The 18328-nt window shown below is 39.9% G+C and overlaps 1 protein-coding gene and 1 long non-coding RNA gene across 2 annotated transcripts in view; both read left to right on the plus strand.

The window, feature by feature from the left end:
* stxbp4 (syntaxin binding protein 4) overlaps positions 1–14184 on the plus strand; it is a 48202-nt gene extending 34018 nt beyond the window's left edge. Inside the window, exons 20-22 of the mRNA XM_016678070.1 lie at positions 6750–6886; positions 13068–13125; positions 13682–14184. Of these exons, the coding sequence (XP_016533556.1) occupies positions 6750–6886; positions 13068–13125; positions 13682–13832 (346 nt within the window). The 3' untranslated portion in view covers positions 13833–14184. The remainder of the gene's footprint in view (positions 1–6749; positions 6887–13067; positions 13126–13681) is intronic.
* LOC107837773 (uncharacterized) lies at positions 460–1744 on the plus strand. The gene is made up of 2 exons (XR_001663815.1): positions 460–1214; positions 1303–1744. It is a non-coding gene; the product is annotated as an uncharacterized LOC107837773 (long non-coding RNA).
* Positions 14185–18328: the final 4144 nt, after the last annotated feature.

The following is an 18328-nucleotide window of genomic DNA, read 5'->3' on the forward strand; positions in this document are numbered from 1 at the left end:
TAACTTTTTGAAACAAAGGTTGAGCGTCACTTGCTGGTTTTAGCAAAGTATAATCAATGAAAACAGAAACATTGTTAATAAAAGACAAATACTTTGTCTGGTAGCTAAGTACATTTTATTTGTCTGTAAAAAATCTCAAATTAATCATGGATTCGCTCCATTCTTGAATTGTCGACCATGGGGCCAAACAAATCATCCAGAGGGCTTCAGATGATCCCCGGGGCCACGTTTTGGACATCCCTGCTTTCACTGGAAAGACAACTTTGAGCAAACTTTGATTATTCAAAGTCAACTTTGAGTAACCAATTAACCTAAAAATCATATTTTGCTCTGTTACTCACCAGATTTAAGAAATTTTTAAGCAAAGAAAACCATCTTTTCATCTGAGCTAATCCAGGATTGGCCATTGTCATTCTGTTATTGTTCCGGTTGCACAGTTTGTGCTTTCTTTTTTTCCCCTGATTCCTCTTTTTCCCAGTGAGTAGTGGGTTAGTGTGTTGACCTGCTTGTTTTGACCTTGCGGCTGGAGGTCAGCCCTCAAGGGCCCTCGAGGCCGCAGCTGGAGGCACAAACCGTCATAGCAGGGTTCCTGAAGTTACCCTAACAACCCCCTTACGCCTCAAGTGCACTCTGAATGGCCGCCCTGCACAACAAACCCAGCTGAAAGAGTCTAATTTTAACACCAACAGAGTTGGTGTGTTCCAGCAGACGGCTTGTTTTGAAACCAAATATTCAGCACAAACAAGCTGAAGCAAATTCAAAGATAGACCACAGAGTTTGTCATTTATTTTCAAAGAGATTAAGGGCAAATTTATAAGAAAAAATAAATAAATAAATAAAGTTAATATCTCGTGAGAATGGGAGAGTTGAACAGAATTGATGCTTCCAGATTTTTGAAAGAACATTTTTGTACGGTCGGCCTTGAAGTGATTGTTGAATTAAACCATCATTGAAAGTTTCTTCTATGACTCAGCTGTAATTTTCAGGAAACCTTGTCGACTCATATTAAAAGCCCCTGTGTCCTGCGATTCAAAAGTCTAAATATCTCCCATGCAGTCATCTTTTTCGCTAAGAAATATGACTTCTTGTTTCATATTGTCATGCAGAGAAATCAGTAACCAACATTCTGGCAAACACGATTGCAGTATTATGCCTTGGCGGTCTACAGGACATTTTCCTGAACTGCTTGAAAGCAACATTAAATCATTTATCATGTAAGTTAATTTACACAATGCTCCACAGCGACATCTGGTGGGAGCATCTCCTAATTGGATCTAAATTCACTGTTTTTTCTTATCTTAGTCTTCCTGAGGATCGTTTTCAGGCCGGACTCCCCAGACCCGAGGTGCCCTCACAGGGACAGATGGGTGCTACACAGAGGGTCTTTTTTTTCTTTTTTTTTTGTTTGAACAGCAATTTGTAGAGGTTTAGAAACATGAGCAGCCATGCTGAGAGTGATAACGGTAACAGATGGCCTTCCTGTTCCCATGCGTTTCCATGTCTTAAGAAAATCACTTTTTTTTTTTACCTTTTTGTGTCCTGTTAGTTTTACGTGCGTACGACATCTCTGCAGGAGGTCTTAAGTCGCCAAAATCATGTGCTGCGTGCTGTTTCCTTTCAGTCATAAAAAAGGATGTCACACACAGCACATAAACTAAGCTTTACACGTTTTCCAACTGAGTTACACACCTCCAGGTATCTTTGGTTCATTAGACAGTGCTTACTGAAACAGAAAAGCTTTTTTTTTTAAAACATCTATATTGTGATATAGATATTGTTTTCTTTGATTTATAAAAGAGTACACTTGCGTAATGTACTTAAAAAGTGTCCTTTTGTTATTTCCTTTTCTTGGTGAGACATTTTAAATAAAATAATAATAGTGAAAATAGCTGTCATTTTTTTTTTACAGCTTGATTAGATCATCACACACCAGGCACTAACACCACGTTTTGCAACAGTTTGATTAGGCTGTTACACCTTCATTCTTTTCTCTTTCAGCCATTCTTTTGTAGATTTGCTTCTGTGTTCAGGCGTGTAGACCTGTAAAAATTCAGGTTTTCAGAGTCCCATGTTTCATTCTAGAATAGTTTGCCATACAGAGGAGTTCATGAACACCTCTAGACCTGCTTTAGCAAAACAAACCCCTCACATTTTCTGTGCTTATTCTTAAATCACAAATCAAGCCAGCTGTTTTTCTGCGTACACAAGTTTTCAAAAACTCGGGTCGGTGTTGTAAGGTCATAGAAACTTCCCATAGCTCCCGATTCACTTCAGAGCAAGAGTGCAAGCAGCCTCGACCTGGGAATCCAGCTCGGTAAGTCAGCCGATGCAGGGCTTTGATTTCCTCGTTGGGCATCTCAGAGGCGCGACACACAAGGTTGACATGAAATTTGTTTGTATCGTAGTTTTAAGTATTTGTGAAAGAAGCTGATGACTACAAGATGCTCAAATGTTGGTAGCCTGATCAGCATTTGAAATTTAGGCAGATTAATGAGCTAAAGTGGACCTGCGAACCCTGTTGAGCTTTCACTGGGCAATCTGTTTGCCTGAAGACTTGATGTTCCACCTTCATCACGTTTTCTCTCCAGGAAGCGAAAGTGGGAGCAGAGGAGAGTCGGACTCTAAGGACCCGGATCCAGCTGGCCGAGGAGGCCCAGAAGCAGGCCAGAGGGATGGAGATGGACTACGAGGAGGTCATCCACCTGCTGGAGGCTGAAATTGCCGAGCTGAAGACTCAAAGGGTGGAGCATCCAGCAACGACCAAGAAGGTAGCCAATCACAGAGTCATCACGTTGCTAAAAGAAATCCTTTGTTAAAATGGATCTACTGGAGAAAATATCAGCCTACTAACAAATTACATAGAGCTCCGTACAATATTGACAATAAGCTTAGTTTTGTTGAGAGACATGAATTTTTACATTCTAACCTAGGAGGAAGCCGACGAGCTGAAGAAGAAGGTGGCTATTCTGGAGTGTCAGCTACGGAAGAGTGAAACGGCCAAAAAGGGTTTTGAGATGTCAACGGGAAAGCTACTAAGTTTTGTGGAGGTGAGAGGGTTAAACCAAACCCAGAATCTAAACGTTGATCATCTCTGTGGCGTTTACGTTTCTTGTTTTTCTTTTTGCCTTTTACTGCAGAACGTTCAGGACTTTTTGCTGGAAAGTCACGGACCCACAAAGAGCTACAGGTACACACTTCAAAGCCGTCTGTGTGTGTGTGTGTGTGTGTGTGTGCGCGTGCGCGCCACTCAGAGTGACAAAAGGTTGATTGGCTGCCTGCTATTCGTTAGAGTCTGCGCTAACGAGTCCGGTTCCTTGGGGAAAACGGTTGCCGTAGCAACCAGCAACCTTCATCTCTACAAGTTAGTTTTGCTCGTCGTTGTACAGTTTATGTGCATGTGTGTGTTTGTGTGTGTGTGTGTACCTTTACCACCATGTTCTGCTGTTTTGCTGCTGATATACATATGTAGCGTGTGTTAAGGCAGTGCTACAAGAAATATAAATACAAGTCATGTACAGATGGGAAAATATGTAAACAAATGTTTGAACAGGAAAAAATCCCATCAGTTTTTTTTTTATTCTAATTTTGTTTTTCTCTATAAAATAAAAAACAAAGTCAGACAATTATAGTGATGGAACTGATAAAAAAATAAAGAATTCAAACACATTAATTTTCTAAACAGTAACGCATGTAAACATGAAAAAACTGTAAATACTCTTATCCTCATCTAGTATTTGTAGTTGAAAAATATATGCTTGAAGCCAATTTATTTAGTTGTTTAAAATGTTTTTACCATTTTCTCATTAAAATTTTTCAAAACGGATACAAATCAAAAGAAATTATGAAATTATTGTTTTCTTATTTTTCAAATTCTTAAAAAAGTAAAAAAAGTTTTTTCTTATGTCTTCATATTTCATTCTCCGTATTTGTCATTACTTCAAAGTTTTGTTTAGTTTTTTAAATAATGGACTCTGGCTGGGCAAATTGTTTCCTGCACATCAACACAGGGTGTCAGTTTCTCTGTACATCCATGAAATAACAAATTAACAATTTTATTCAACATCTTCATGACTTTCAACAAGTCTAAACGAGGTTCAGGAAAGTTCCCTTTGCACGTTCCGTCCTCAGGAAATAAGTTAGAAGTAAAGGCAACTGAGACGTGTGTTTCTCAGTCATGTAATGACGTCTCCAGCAGAGAGCCCATTAGTCTGGGCTTCGCACACACTCAGTGGTCCAGCTTGGCCCACTTCAGCTCAGGCAGAGCACCGGTTGGCTCCCGGTAATGGGCTCCCGCTGCGAGCGGCGGCGTTACGAAATGTCTCCACCAAGTAAGAGGTCACCAATTACTCTTCCCTATCCAGTTGTTGATCTTTATTTATTAACCACCAACACACAACACTGATCACCACGAGGAGTGTTGCACAAAGCATGCTAACGGGTTCACCTCATAATCCAAAACTGCAGAACATATCTTATGTATGGATGTATATATGTATGGATGGATGGATGGATGGATGGTAGTAAAAGGTAGGAAGAAAAGGTTTTGATGAACAGCTGCAGGCCAATGTCTGATTCTCTTTTTGTTCTGCGTCTGAAGTTATCCTTTATTATTATATGGATGAATGAATAACCTTATTGTCGCCAAATGGTTTGCGCACTTCTGGATTAGTTTTTCCACTCATAACATCTCTGATTAATTCTCTTGTCTTACAACTTTTTAAGATTATAAATTATCTTTTGTCTCATTTCCTTCTCTCCTTCCTCTTCCTCACCGTAGATCTGTTTGTGCAAGTTCCTTATCCTGCGATTTATTTTTTGTTTTTAACATTTCTGATGTTGCGTTGTGATGCTTGTGTCCCTTTCGATCTGTTTGAATTTTCCATCTGCTTATTTTCATAATCTCTCCTGTTATTCCTCCCTTTTCTCTTATTTCATCTGTTTATCTTTCATGTTTCCTTCCATCTGCCCTCATCCTTTTGTTCCTCCGCCGTGTTTTGATCCCAGTTTATCGGCTCTCCCTGGGAGCTTGTGTAAGGTGGACTCTGTAAATCTGGTCACTTGGTCATGCTATTAGGTCATCCACCTATGAAACCTCCTGCCAGCTTCTTTTATTTCATTGCAGGTCAGTGGGACACCTGAGCTTTCATAACTGCTGGACACTCTACCCCCCATAGCGGACCCTCGGTCCTATTTCTGTTATTTTTACTTTCTGGTTTGTTCGTTTTCTAGGCCACTCGTCTGATCCATAGATTCAATAAAGGAAGCATTGTTAATTTTTTTTTATTTTGTCTGAAATAAATGGCCTGATCTAGCTTCCGCAATGTCTTTTTGTATTCTGACACAGATTAAAGCCATAATTTCCTCAGAGCTCAGTTCAGAATCAAAATTAGTTTATAAAAAGAAGGAAAAAAAAACAACCTCAGAGAAATGATCTATACTGCAGTTTAACTTCTGTCTGACTTCATCAGGTTAGATGTTTTGCTGCTCAGATGCATCAAACAACAACAAACTCAAAGGTGTCACTGACAGGCAGCTGAAGGTTTCAATGCAGGATGGACACAATAACAAGACGTATGCTTGGTAAAAGGTGAGGCTTTCAGACTGAAAAGTGTCTTACTTTTTAATCAAGAAAGGAGGTGTGAGCGACATGTTTTACTACACTGAAAAAAAACAAACCCCCCACCCCAAAAAAAAAACCTGTAGAATGTACCCCCAAAAGTTGAAGGAATCTGATTGGGTAGGTTACATTTCAGTCCCAATTACCTTACAAATTGGAAGTAAAAATACATTTTATTTTCGCTCCTCATGTTATGCTATCGTTTGTTACGTTATGAATCCCACCCAGCGTTTGCATTCAGTGCGCTGCCTTTGTTTACAGTCCGACTTACTTTTGTCACCCCATCTTCTTTATTTCCTTAACAGGTTAACTATCTATGTCTCTATTTGTACTGTAACACCAGGATTCAAACCCTCAAGCACATAATTATGACCCAAACCGTCTAGAATTTTGGGTCTTGTTTTGGTCGGGCTTGGCCCTTAGATCTAAACTATAATCTGGAAGTACCCAAAGAAAATCCAGGCTTGCTCTGCAACAACATGCCAACTAAACACAGAAAAGGAAAACTTAACCCAATACCCACTGTGTTACCAAAAACAAAAACGGTAACACTTTATTTGAAGGGGTGTGCTTAAGACTGACATGACATAACACCGTCATAAACATGACATAACAGCTGTCATGAACATAAAGAAGTCTTTATGAATGTTTATGACTGTTGTAATGAAGTGTCATTCGGTAAATAATGACACTTTTAATGCAAAGTTGCTCTAGAAGTCCATTAAAAGTGTCATTATTTACCGAATGACACTTCATGACAACAGTCATAAACATTCATAAAGACTTCTTTATGTTCATGACAGATGTTATGTAATGTTTTTAACAGTGTCATGCACACCCCTTCAAATAAAGTGTTACCACAAAAACTCTTATTAGTTTAAGACCTCCACTCAGTCCCTCGCTATGATTAATGCTGCCTGCCATCTGGTTTTAGAAGGGATAATCTTAATCGACCTGGGGAGAAAAAGAGAAGTCAATGGCGTCCCATGTAAAGGAATCCTTTGCTACAACCATTAGTCACTTTTCTACTGTTTTGTGGTCAGTTTAACAGAATCCTCTGGAAGTATTTCCGGGGGGTCTCCTTGAGTTGCACTTTTTCCCTCTGCTGACCCCGCCTCGCCTGTGTTCGCAGCTCCGGAGACGTCAAAGCCGGCTCGTCGTCCCACGGCGTCCCCCCTCGCTACAGGAAAAGCCCGTGGACCGCCGCCACGCTCGCCCAGGAGGCGAAAGAGCTCACGCGGTCCGTCAGAGCCGTCCTGGAGGTGGACTGTAAGTGAGAGGTCTTCCTCTCCTCCTCTTCCTTCTCCTCCTTCTCCTCTCCGTCTTCCGTGCCGCCCCGCATGCCGCTACCACCGGACGAAGCTGAAGGCTGCCTCCGTGAGTGACTGTCCTCCCCCTCCCCACCCCGTTTCAGTGCTGACCTTCTAGAGGAGCACCTCCTGCAGGACACCAGTCGTCAGCGGCCTCGTTCTCTCCTCGCTGCCGCTCCTCACCTCCTCACCTTCTGCTACTGGAATTCCATGCGGCAAACCTGCATGACTCGTGCTAGTCTGCAGCTGCGTTTCTGCATATCAACATTTTAACTAACCAACAAACAAAACAAAACAGAACAAAAAAAGCTGCGCCAGAACATTCTTGCAGAAAAAACCCCACAAACCTGATGGACAACATGAATGTTTCAAAGTTTGACCCCCTGATCTGATTTCGCAGCGATCAGTCGGTGGAACTCCCGCGACGTTGGTGTGGTCCTCTAACTCTGTCCCATCTTCTCTCATCGGTAAGCATCTTCACCGACCCGTAGAGATCAGAAACCTCAGCATCACAGTTTAAAAATAAAAATAAAAAATAAAAAAAGAACGGATGCCATACTCCGTCCAGAACCCACACGCGTAGGATCCAAGTCTCTGTAACTTTCTATCACTGTTAATCTGCTCAGTTGTTTAGCTTTGTATCTTAGAGGCCGAACGCTCGTGTTAGTGCAGTAGATTAGCCAAAGAAGATGAAGCAATACCGTGAAGCGGCACACGAGGAGAAACTCCAGCTCGCCTGATGTACCCACAGACGCCAGGGAGGGAGGGAAGCCGTGACGGCGGTGGGAACGCTTCCGTCCTGTCTGGAGTTATCAGCTGTTCGTTCCTTTTCGGAGTAAATCTTCAGATTCAAGGTCAATGGACCATGAGTTGTTCTTTGTAACCAGGATCAGCTTTGTGAAGCTGCTTGCTCTGTTTGACCAGCTGGGCTGTGATTGATACAATCAGATGAAATAAATATTTTGATTTGAAAACCAAAAAAACCATTATCTGGTTTCTTCTGAGTCGAAACGGCCAAAAATGTAGAAAGATGAGTTGAAATTAGAATGTTTGCCACAGAGGTCTGTGGATACATCGAATCAGAACAAGTATGGGTCTTTTAACATACTTTTCGAACACTATTATGTGCTATTCCTATCTTTTTTTCTCCCAACTGACACTTCCAGTTCTCCAAAGACCTGTGGCTCCAAATCAGCTCTGATTGTTAACTTGTTTAGAGTTATAGTGACCAATCAACTCAGATAGCCATTAAGTGTCAATGATGTGACATACTGATAGTGATGATGCTTGATTAAAACACATCTTGAACCCAGCAGGAAATCGTGGCACTTCTCAAAATGATAATGTCTTGTCAATTCCGAATCTACAAAATAGATAATGTCCAACATTTTCAACTGCCTCAGATTTTCAAAACTCATAGAAGCACATTAAAATGACTCCAAGATTGTTCAACATTTTCATCAAACGCCACTAAAATCTAACTTGGCATTTCTTGATTAAAACCTTTGACCGTTTGGTGTTTTGGTTATTTATCTCTCTGGCCCATCTAGTTGATCTCATCTCTAACCGAAACAAGAGGAAATAAATTAGACTGAGCGTCTTCTGTTGAACACAATACGAGTTTTCTACAAACACGATCTCAGAATTTGTTGAAACGGAGACGCGGCGTGCCCAAGCGTCGATGACCTTCGACCCTCATTTGAACCGGAGCCCTAAGTTGTTGCTGTCCGTGGTGCTGATTCTGCTCTAGAACGGTCGCGTGCGCTTCTCCAATGAAACCTTGATGACTACTTTGTTTATGTCTGCAACCAACTGCAAAACCACATTAAAACTATTTTAAAAGAGCATATTTAGGCGGTGTGTTAAACTCTCTGCCGTTTAGCAGAGACAACTTTGATGAGGACAACTTTGTTTATGTCTGTAAGCAACTGTAAAACCACAGTTAAAAAAGCATATTTAGGCGGTTTTATAGAGGAACACCTGGATTCATTATGAGGTTGGTCATAAAACACTATGTAGAAGAAAAACTGCTGTTTGACTTGCACGGAAATTTTCTGGGTTCTGTGGCAGATGGGAGTGTTTAGAAGTGAGCTTAAGAAGATGCACTGCCTTGCATGAGCTGAAAAGGAAAATCATACTTGTCAGGAACAGTGCTTGGAATAATAAATTTCCTCGGCAGATGCTTCACCGATGCACTGGTAGGAAAAGATGGACGACAACAGCTGGCACGCTAGCCTTAGCGTCACAGAGAGAGAGTCACTTCCTGGTCGAGTAAGTCCGACCAATTAAAAGACTACGGTACTTTATTTTTGAAACAATTAGAAGCAACGCCCTTTTATATAAGAGACAACAACTATAGCTGCGAGGGAATAGTTGAGATAAAATAAACCAAATTGAACAAAATTTTGCACTGGAAGAAAAGAGCCCAAACCAAACAGCTTGAGTTGTTTCAGAAATCGGATCCTCATTCAGTGATCCGGTTATCAGATCTATCTGATAACCAGACCTATCAGATAGATCTGAAGCTTATGACACCGGAAAGCTTACAGGTAACACAAGTTGGTCAGGGTTACGTAATATTGGACAAAGTGTTATTTAAACTACTAAGCAGAAGCTGGGACGTTGTTGTTGCTCTTTTTTCTTTTGAACTATCTGCATTGAGAAGTCTGGAGTGAGCCAGTTTGCCGCACCTGAAATGCGTTTCCGAGGACAGAGCTACAGAAGGATGACAGGTTGTCATGGCAATATTTTTCCCCGTCTCGTTCTTCTGTGGATGCCGCTGAATATTTTACTTCCTGCTAATTGCCCAGTTGTTGTGAAGATGTGACTTCCTGCTGCGACCACAAAGACTAACAAGTTGATGATCTGAATTGGGCGATGGCCACAGTGGAGACAGTCAGTGCTTCTGTCTCCCAATCCCAGTCTTCATTTAGGAAAAATAAAAGGTACAAATTATGTAAATTGGAGGTTAAACTTCCTTTTAGTCGCTTAATAGTGTGTAAATCATGTTAGCCTGTAAGGAGGCAGGTATAAGTGAAAACACCTCAATAGCTCTACAATTGGTAGAAACTGCTGAAGGATAAAGAAGTCCTGTCAGCAGCCTTAAGATTCTAAAGCCCAACTTGTTTCCAGGCAACAAGGGGAATTTAATCTGCAGCACAGACCATGCTGAGTATTGTAGCACAGATGCTTTCCGCTAAGGGGGAAAATTCACAATGACTGACTGCTTATTTTTCTTTATCATCAATGAAAAAAAAATGCAAAAGTATCCACTCCTTTCTCTTAGGTTTTCCTTATGTCAGGATCAGTTGCAGCGTAACTCTCTTAATGCTCGTTGTGGTTTTACTTGCCTATTTCATTATGTTTTTAAAACCGGAAACAGATTTTAAAGTCGTCACGTAGCGACCGGTAGGAAGTCTAAGCCTGACTTCGCACCTGTTGCTGAAACGTCCTGCTTTCCCATTGTGCACCTCCGTCTAAAACCATCGTCGACGAAATGTGTCGGTGTCTGAATGTGTGCTTGCAAAGGCTGACCTACTTTCTGTGTGAGTCGTGCTCGGTCTCACAGTTCTTCCTCCCTCCCGATTTATCCACGAACGCCGAAGGACGTCTGTGGGACTGAGACAATGGCAGGACGCCCACGTCTTCCCCGGCAACGCTCAAAAATAAAATTTAGGTGAAGGCCGACGGATCCAAGTGAAATCCACGAGATGGACTCTATGTACAGCTAAAAAAAATAAAATAAAAATAAAAAATCATCAGCAATCTGTTCCAGACAAAATATAGAACATCAATTTAAGCACATCTAGAATAATTTAAGGACTCGCAGATGCTTCTGCTCATTTATTTTAAAGTTACAATTAGCTTTTAAAGCAGAGAAAAGCTCTTGTCTGCATTTAGAGCTTCACTGAAAGGGGGGGAGTGAAATTGGTCAGTATTTCAAAACAGGAAAAAAAATGGAGAAAAAACTGAAAAGTAGACAGAGCTGGAGCAGCAGCGTGGCCACTGAAACAGCTTTTAAAATCACCAGATTTGCCTGATACTCAACAAAAGGTGTAACGCATGAAGTCACTGTATGTAAACTGGACGAACCTGCTGAACTCTGCTGTCTGCCGCATTAATAATAAATGATCATCTCTAAGTGAAGTCATTCCTGCAGAAACGGGTAAAGGAATGTTGCTCCCTAAAATGTTCGGAGCAGAAATCCACTTTTAAACCTGCAGTGAAACTATTGTTCAGTCCCCTTTCTTTCTTTTTTTTTTTTTTACAACCGTGTTCTGCGCATCACCATGGATCCAGAAATTATTTCTGCATCGTTTATTATTGGCTTTTCATTATTTCTTAAGGGATTCTCAAGTCTTTTTTTAGACACAGGCTATCCTTTCACTGAGTTTCAGGCAACCTGACATGAAACTGAATGACTAAGAAAAACAACTTAAGGGAGGAACCGGTGCTGGGTCAACAAACGCAGCAAGCCTCACAAAACATCTGGAGTTATTCTCTTACATAGCTGCTTTACTTGAGATCAAAAACAAAGAACTATTTTACACAGCAGCTTTATTAAACACATATTGTTGTATTAATCCCATGTCTTTTTTCAGACCAAGTAGAACATCAAGTGTCAAACTCAAAGCTATTTCTATGGCCCTATAGACACTAAAGGGCCACAGAACGAGAACTTAAAGAGAGCAATTTTGTTTGCTTAAACATTATTCCAAAGTCAAATTAGTATTTATTTGAATAGTGCCAAACTACATCAATGTAAAAGTATGTTAAATATTGACTTTTAATAAGTGAATGTAGAGAACGCTACAATATTTCAACAGTTTAATAGATAGTTTTATAATTATATTCTGTCACAATTGGCCCCTTGAGGACAGAATTATCTTAATTTAGACCGAAAATAAAATAAGTTTGACACCCCTAAAGTAGTGGATAAAAATGTGGATCACTCTTAACTCCATCAGACGTATGGAGGAGCCATTCGAGGATGATTGTTGGGGGGGGAAACGGATTTAAAAAGGTGTTAGCATATTAGCTAGCACCTTTATCTGTTTGTGTGACCCGCCATTACCAACCGCCTCGTCAGTGAACCGTATCACGGTTAGAGCAAAACAAGGCTAGCTGCACCGCCATCTTTTTTTTTTTTTTTTCCTGTGTTGAGAACTTCATTGTTGCTTCTGTGTACTTACATGTCAGCTGCTGTTCGGAGCTGCAGGGAGACGACGGAGTTCGTGGAAAACGTGAGACAGAAGGGACTGAAAAAAAAAAAAGACTCCGAGCGATAAAAGTGACATGAATTCTGAGACAGCTCGTTCACGTTCTCACATGCAGCATGAAGAGATGATGAGAGAAGAGTCCGCATGCATTCATTCATGTATTTCAGCGGCTGCAGTCTCACAGTCATTTGAACTGCCGGTAAAGAGGAACTTCAATTCAGCAATATATCAAACAAAAATAAAGTAGAGAGGCTGACAAATCAAACCGGAGTTCTTTATTGTTTTTTTATTATTATTATTATTTCTTAGCGTGTTTTCTGAAGTTGTGTGCACGTGTCACATTATGATAAAAATGACATTGAAACTTAAGATTTCAAGAAATTCTTTTAATTAATGATTGTATTCATGCTGAAAATACATTGTTTGCATTCTTGATGTCATTTGTTTCAGGTAACCCTCATGAAGTAAAAAGTTGAGTTTGTAATGCTTTTGTTGCACAAACCATTTGTTTCCATTGTGGTTCATTCCATCCAATCAGCACGCCCAACGCTCATCCAGCAACCACACCCTCAATATCCACATTCCTGTCTTTCTGTTACTTCTTCCCGTTTGTGTCATGGTCATTTATTACCTATAATAGTTTTTTGGTTGTTTTCTTTCGGTTTCCTGCATGCTTTTCATATTTTTGCCCTTACATTGGTTTTACTTTGTTCTTTGAGGTTGTTTTTAAAGTATTTTATCTAGGATTATTTTAAAAGCATTGTTGTTTTGCGTCCTCTGAGCATTTTGTTTTTATCCATTGAATATATTAGCATAGAAAAAGTTGGAACACAGCAAAATGTGGAAACACTCTAAAGGTGTAAGTACTTTGAAACAAAAATAATTATCTAATTATCAAGATGTTTTATTGTCTCCTACCAGGTCCGCCTTATGGCTGGGAGCAGGCCTACACCACAGAAGGAGTCATATACTTTGTCAAGTAAGATCCCAACATCGGGTTCCTAAAAAGAAAGGAAGAAAAAAAAAAACACAGCAATTCTTCCTTATTTAGGTTAAAAACACCTCCTGACTATTTATGGCAGGCATTGTCCAACAACTTTCCTTAATTTCCTGCTGGTTCCTGTATAATCAGATCTTGACAGAGCAGGATCTGATTAAAAAAAAAAAACTGTTCGGATTGGGCCGGATTAAGAGCGGAGATGTAGGATGAATCACGCTCTGTGCATTTAACTCCAGATGGGATTCCACAGTTCTCAGAAAAAAGGAAGATGATCTGTAACTGAGAACATTAAAACATTGAATCTTTCTAAATTTGCTTCAAGCCAGAAAGTGAAACCATTAAGACTCCTGAGAAACATCACATTAATGCTGCCACCGCTGATGCAGATCTGTTTTTGGATTTTCGATTGAGTGTCATAATGCTCAGGAAGTAGAACCAGATAAAATCCCCTTCCCATCCATAACTTCAACTTGTCTGGAGTAACAAAAATAGTATTTATTAACCTAGAAACCATCTGCTTTATTAATCGGGGCAGTCACATGACCCAGACGACATCATGGAGCCTACCTGAAGCCGCCACCGCCACCGAGCCGCCTCCAAAGGTGGAGGCCTCGGCGCCGGCGGCCGAATCCAACGGAGAGGAGACGGAGACGCAGCAGAGTCCAGCTCTCGAGACCAACATGTAGGAGCTCAGTCATCCATCCTGTCATCTCCATCATTACTGAATTCTTCTAGGCGTTCGCCCTGCAGAATGCAGCCGCTCACAATACTTTGTTTTCTTTAAATATAAGGCGAATTTCTTTTTTTTAAGCCAAATTTGATCCAAATGTTGACGTATTGTTTAAGAAACCTGTAAAATAGCTTTTTCGGAAACCAAAAGAGGATCAAGGACCTGCTTGATTACACTGGGGTCAACGGCCAAAAAATAGTTTGAGGTTTTCCAACTTTTGTAGAGTCATTTTGATGAGCTGAATCCAAAAATCACATTGGTTTTGCTCAATCGGGTCAACTTTAGGAACTATGGATGCAATATGAGCATCAAAAATGCGCTATCTGTTCTCAATGCGTTATCGGTTTAACATTACATCAATGCGTTAACATTACATCATTGATCTGGGATCAATGATGTAATGTTCAATTCACATGTACTCACCCTTATCAGTGTTTATTATTCATTTTACAGAAATCCAAGTTTGTAACATTTAATTAATACACTATTAGAAAGCCATTTTTTTCTCCTAAAACCTTATTTTATTTTATTTTTTTATGGAAAAGGAATATTAAAGGAAATGAACTCATGTCACAAAAGCGTAATCAATTTAGTCAGAAGATCAGATTTCTCGAAATCATATTAGAATAAAAACCTGACCTGGTTGAGAAAAATGGACGTCATTTTTTGGATTCAGCGATGCAAAGTAGTCCTAATTCAGTTGGAAAAAAAAAAAAACACAGACAACTTCCAAAAGATACTGTTTATAACCCAGCGTTATCAACCAGTGACATCCATTCATTCATCGAGAAAGTGTTTCTTTCTCACAGGCGACTGAATCGGGGTGAGACTTGAGATTTGACTTAGATTTGGGGTTCAAAAAATAACTTTCCAGCATCTCTGGTGTGGATCGAGCATCTGCAAAGCAAAGCGTGAGATTACACTGTGATGTGAAATAGACTTGCTACAAAACAAAAATGTCAGACTTGTCACAAGCAATAATAACCAATGCTGCAAGCAAAACAAAGGCATCGGATGTCCAGATTCTTTTATCCTTGTTTTCTGTTTCACTTTTTGTTTTTCTTCTTCTGATCTGCGTTGCAGCGCTCACCTTCCTCATCAGGGAAGTTTGCACTTCCTGATATATTTTGAAAGCCTTTTTCCTGTGAACTATAGGTTCCCTTTAACATGTAATACATGTTAAAAGTGTCTTTGTCACCTTTTTGGTACATGTTCCGCTTAATAACAATAGATTTCTTGTGTCTGTGCTAATTTATTCATTCCATTCAGCCATTTCCTCTTTTTTATATATATTTCCTTGGTTGATCCTGTTTGACTGCAAAATAATTTTTTCAGAAAGTTTGGACTTACGTTTCATTGACGTTTTTGTTTTGTGTTTTCTCCACTCCTTTTTCTCTGCACTTGACAGCCACGACATAGCGAAATATTCCTTTCAATAAAAGACAAAAATATTACTATAATGTTTTGTTTTTGTATTTAGTGCAAAACCGAATAATTACTTAGAAAAGAAGGAGGTCAAAAAGGCAACAGAGAAGACACCTGCTGGAATTACTTCAGACTTTTTCGCGTTTCCACGCTCAGGCAAACTGTTTTTTGTTGAGGACATGGGTGAGTTTGAGCTTCGCTTTTATTCCAAGGAATCTTCAGGTAATTACTGCCAAAGTGGGGGGAAGAAAAAAAAAAAGTATTTTTTAAGGAAGGATTTCATCTGTGCTGCTTTTAGCTTTCTTTCTCCCCTCTACTCTTGATTTTAGTTGACATTTGTTGGCTGCTCTTCAGAAGGCTTCAGCTCCCACTCCTCTCTGTCTCTCTTTTTTATCTTTAAGAACTTGTAGATTTTACTCCCATCAGAGGAAAGCTGTTCTGGAAGCCCCTGCATTCCTGTTTCTGAATAGTGCTTCAGGGCCCCAGTGGAGTCTGAAGTTTGCTGATGAAACGGGAAAAGTCGTATTATTTGAATTAACGTTTCAAAATGCTAATTTTTAAGTTACAAATTGCTGGTTAAATAAATAAAAAAGTATATTTAGAAGGTATAGTACAGGTTAAAAAGATAACCTGTGCATTTGATATATAATCCAGCACACAAGAAAGTCTTTAATCAGCAAGGCAGCATCATCTACATGTTTTTGTGTTTTTTGCTTGCTAACTACGTTTTGGAGTCTCAAAATCCTTTTGAAAAAGCCTTTTCAAATTTAATCTAAAGTCCTTTCAGTATGTTAGACGGTAACACTACCAGTGTTCCTGTCATTCAAATTGAATGATTCCCACTGATTATGTTTCAAACAGTTGTGCAAATCGTTTAATTCTCTCTCCAATTAAGTGTTTCCCAGGCAGGTTTGTACGTCTCTAATTAATCCCTGTGTTAAAAAACAAAAAACAAAAACCACCACTGTTTCCCTGCTTTGCTACTGCAGCGCCTTCTTGATAGGTAACATTTTGTAAAAACCTGAAACCAACACCCCGCTTTGCTTTAGAAATCTTGTGAAGCTTTATAGAAAGCGATAATGGAACCCTGTCAGGATTCTGTGATCCTTCTATTCAGCAGTGGGACTGGAAGGCTCTGTGGTTATAATGAAACTACGGCAAGTATTATGTCATGAAGATGGATCAATAAAAAAAAAAAGGATGTTTCCATTGTGTTGCTGACATCATATCTGGAAGCAACAAAATAAATGTCACATAATCCGATTATTTTGGCGTTTAGCTTTGGGCAAAGAGGTCGTATTTGTTTCTGTGCAAGAGCATTGGTGTGTGTGATGTGTACGGCTGTATTTATTATGTGTGTGTATACTTGTGTGTGTGTGTGGGCTGGAGGTGGAGCTGAGCCAATAGTCTTCCTGCCAGCGGCTCCAAATATTGATTTTCCTTCGTGTTCACAAGTGTGGCTATAAATATATGACGCTTTCAGAGGCGCAGATAACAGAAAACTCACACACACGCACACACACACACACACCCACACACACACACACACAGCCCTCAGTGGACTCCTTCCTTATTTTAAGATACAGATCACTGGCTGTTGAGGAAGACGAGCGGAAGCGAAAGTGTTTCGATGAATTCGTGATTGAATGAAATCTTTATTTTGAGCGTATTCAGTTTTGTGGATTAGATGATGGTGCAAAATCCTGGAAATGATGGGCAACCCTGAGCATCCTCTTCATGAGACTGTTATAGAAAAAACGTCTTCAGTCAGAGGCTTCTTCGAACTGGCCTTAACACAGACCGCTACAGGACATCCTTAAACCCCACAGCCGTCACCATCCACTGTAACTCTTTGAAGAATCTTGAATTAATTAAAAAGACTTAATTTCCTATCGGGATCAATATTTTACTTTATTTTTTATTAAACTGACTTCAAAACAAATTGTCATAACCTTGACTTCTTTATCTACTCCTTCATAGTAAACTATGATTTTTGTGTAGAGAGACCTATGCTTGATATCTGTGAACACGCACACGTCCGCTACTGTTTTTTTTTTTTTTTTTTTTAATCAATGTGTAAACAGTTTCCAAAACCAACTTCGCCGTGAGGTTACACAACATTCAAAGCCTCTTTTCCTCGATTCCATTTGGAGTAGCTGAGGGTCATCGACTCCATGAGCAGCTTGGATTAAAAGGACCCAGGCAAAGTGATCCATAACTGGCCAGATGGATACGGGGAGAAAGTTCACATCCATTTTATGCAAACAGGTCTGATTACAGCCCAGATTTAAGAATAAGTCAGAGTATTTGAGCGTGGACCTTGCCAACGCAAGGTCCACGCTCTCTGACTGGGCTTATTTAGGCCAACCTTGGTTGCGCAACTCGGTACTTCGACTGTTTTGTGGTAAAACATACGACGATTACGTGATTATGTTGTTTGTCATTATGTCTAAATGACACTGACCCATAAAACCGTGTAACTGAGCTCTTTTGCTAGAAATTCACTTCAAACTCACATCACTAGGAATCAAGAAATGCCCCCTTTTCTTTTTCCATTTTGAAAATTTTCCTCCTAAAGAAACTGGATAAATTATGAACATTATAATCTTTTAGAATATTTCAGGTTGTACATCTATCTCACTCACCAGCTGAGACAAACTTCACCAGTACCCCGTTTCTACGGAAGCAAACAGAAACAAAGATGGAAGGCAGTGGAAAAAACAAAACAAAAAAAAAAAAACAGAGATATTGGACAAATAAAAAGGCATGACGCCGTTGGAAACTATAAGCGGCAAACATTTTTGTAGAGCCTCTCCAGGGGTATCACAAAATACAGAATGATGGCATATAAAACAACGAAAACGCTAAATGGGTCAGTGACGGGAGTAGGGGAAGAAACACTCATTTGAACTGAATGCCTCTGTGAATAACTGCTATTTTAAGATGCATTCAAGGGTTGAACATTGTAGATGTAAACACGGAGAACAGAAGGGAATGGTTAGAGCTTGGTGAGTTTTTGAGTGCACG

Source organism: Poecilia formosa, unplaced genomic scaffold, assembly GCF_000485575.1.
Source record: "Poecilia formosa unplaced genomic scaffold, Poecilia_formosa-5.1.2 Scaffold173, whole genome shotgun sequence".
NCBI classification, from domain to species: domain Eukaryota; kingdom Metazoa; phylum Chordata; class Actinopteri; order Cyprinodontiformes; family Poeciliidae; genus Poecilia; species Poecilia formosa.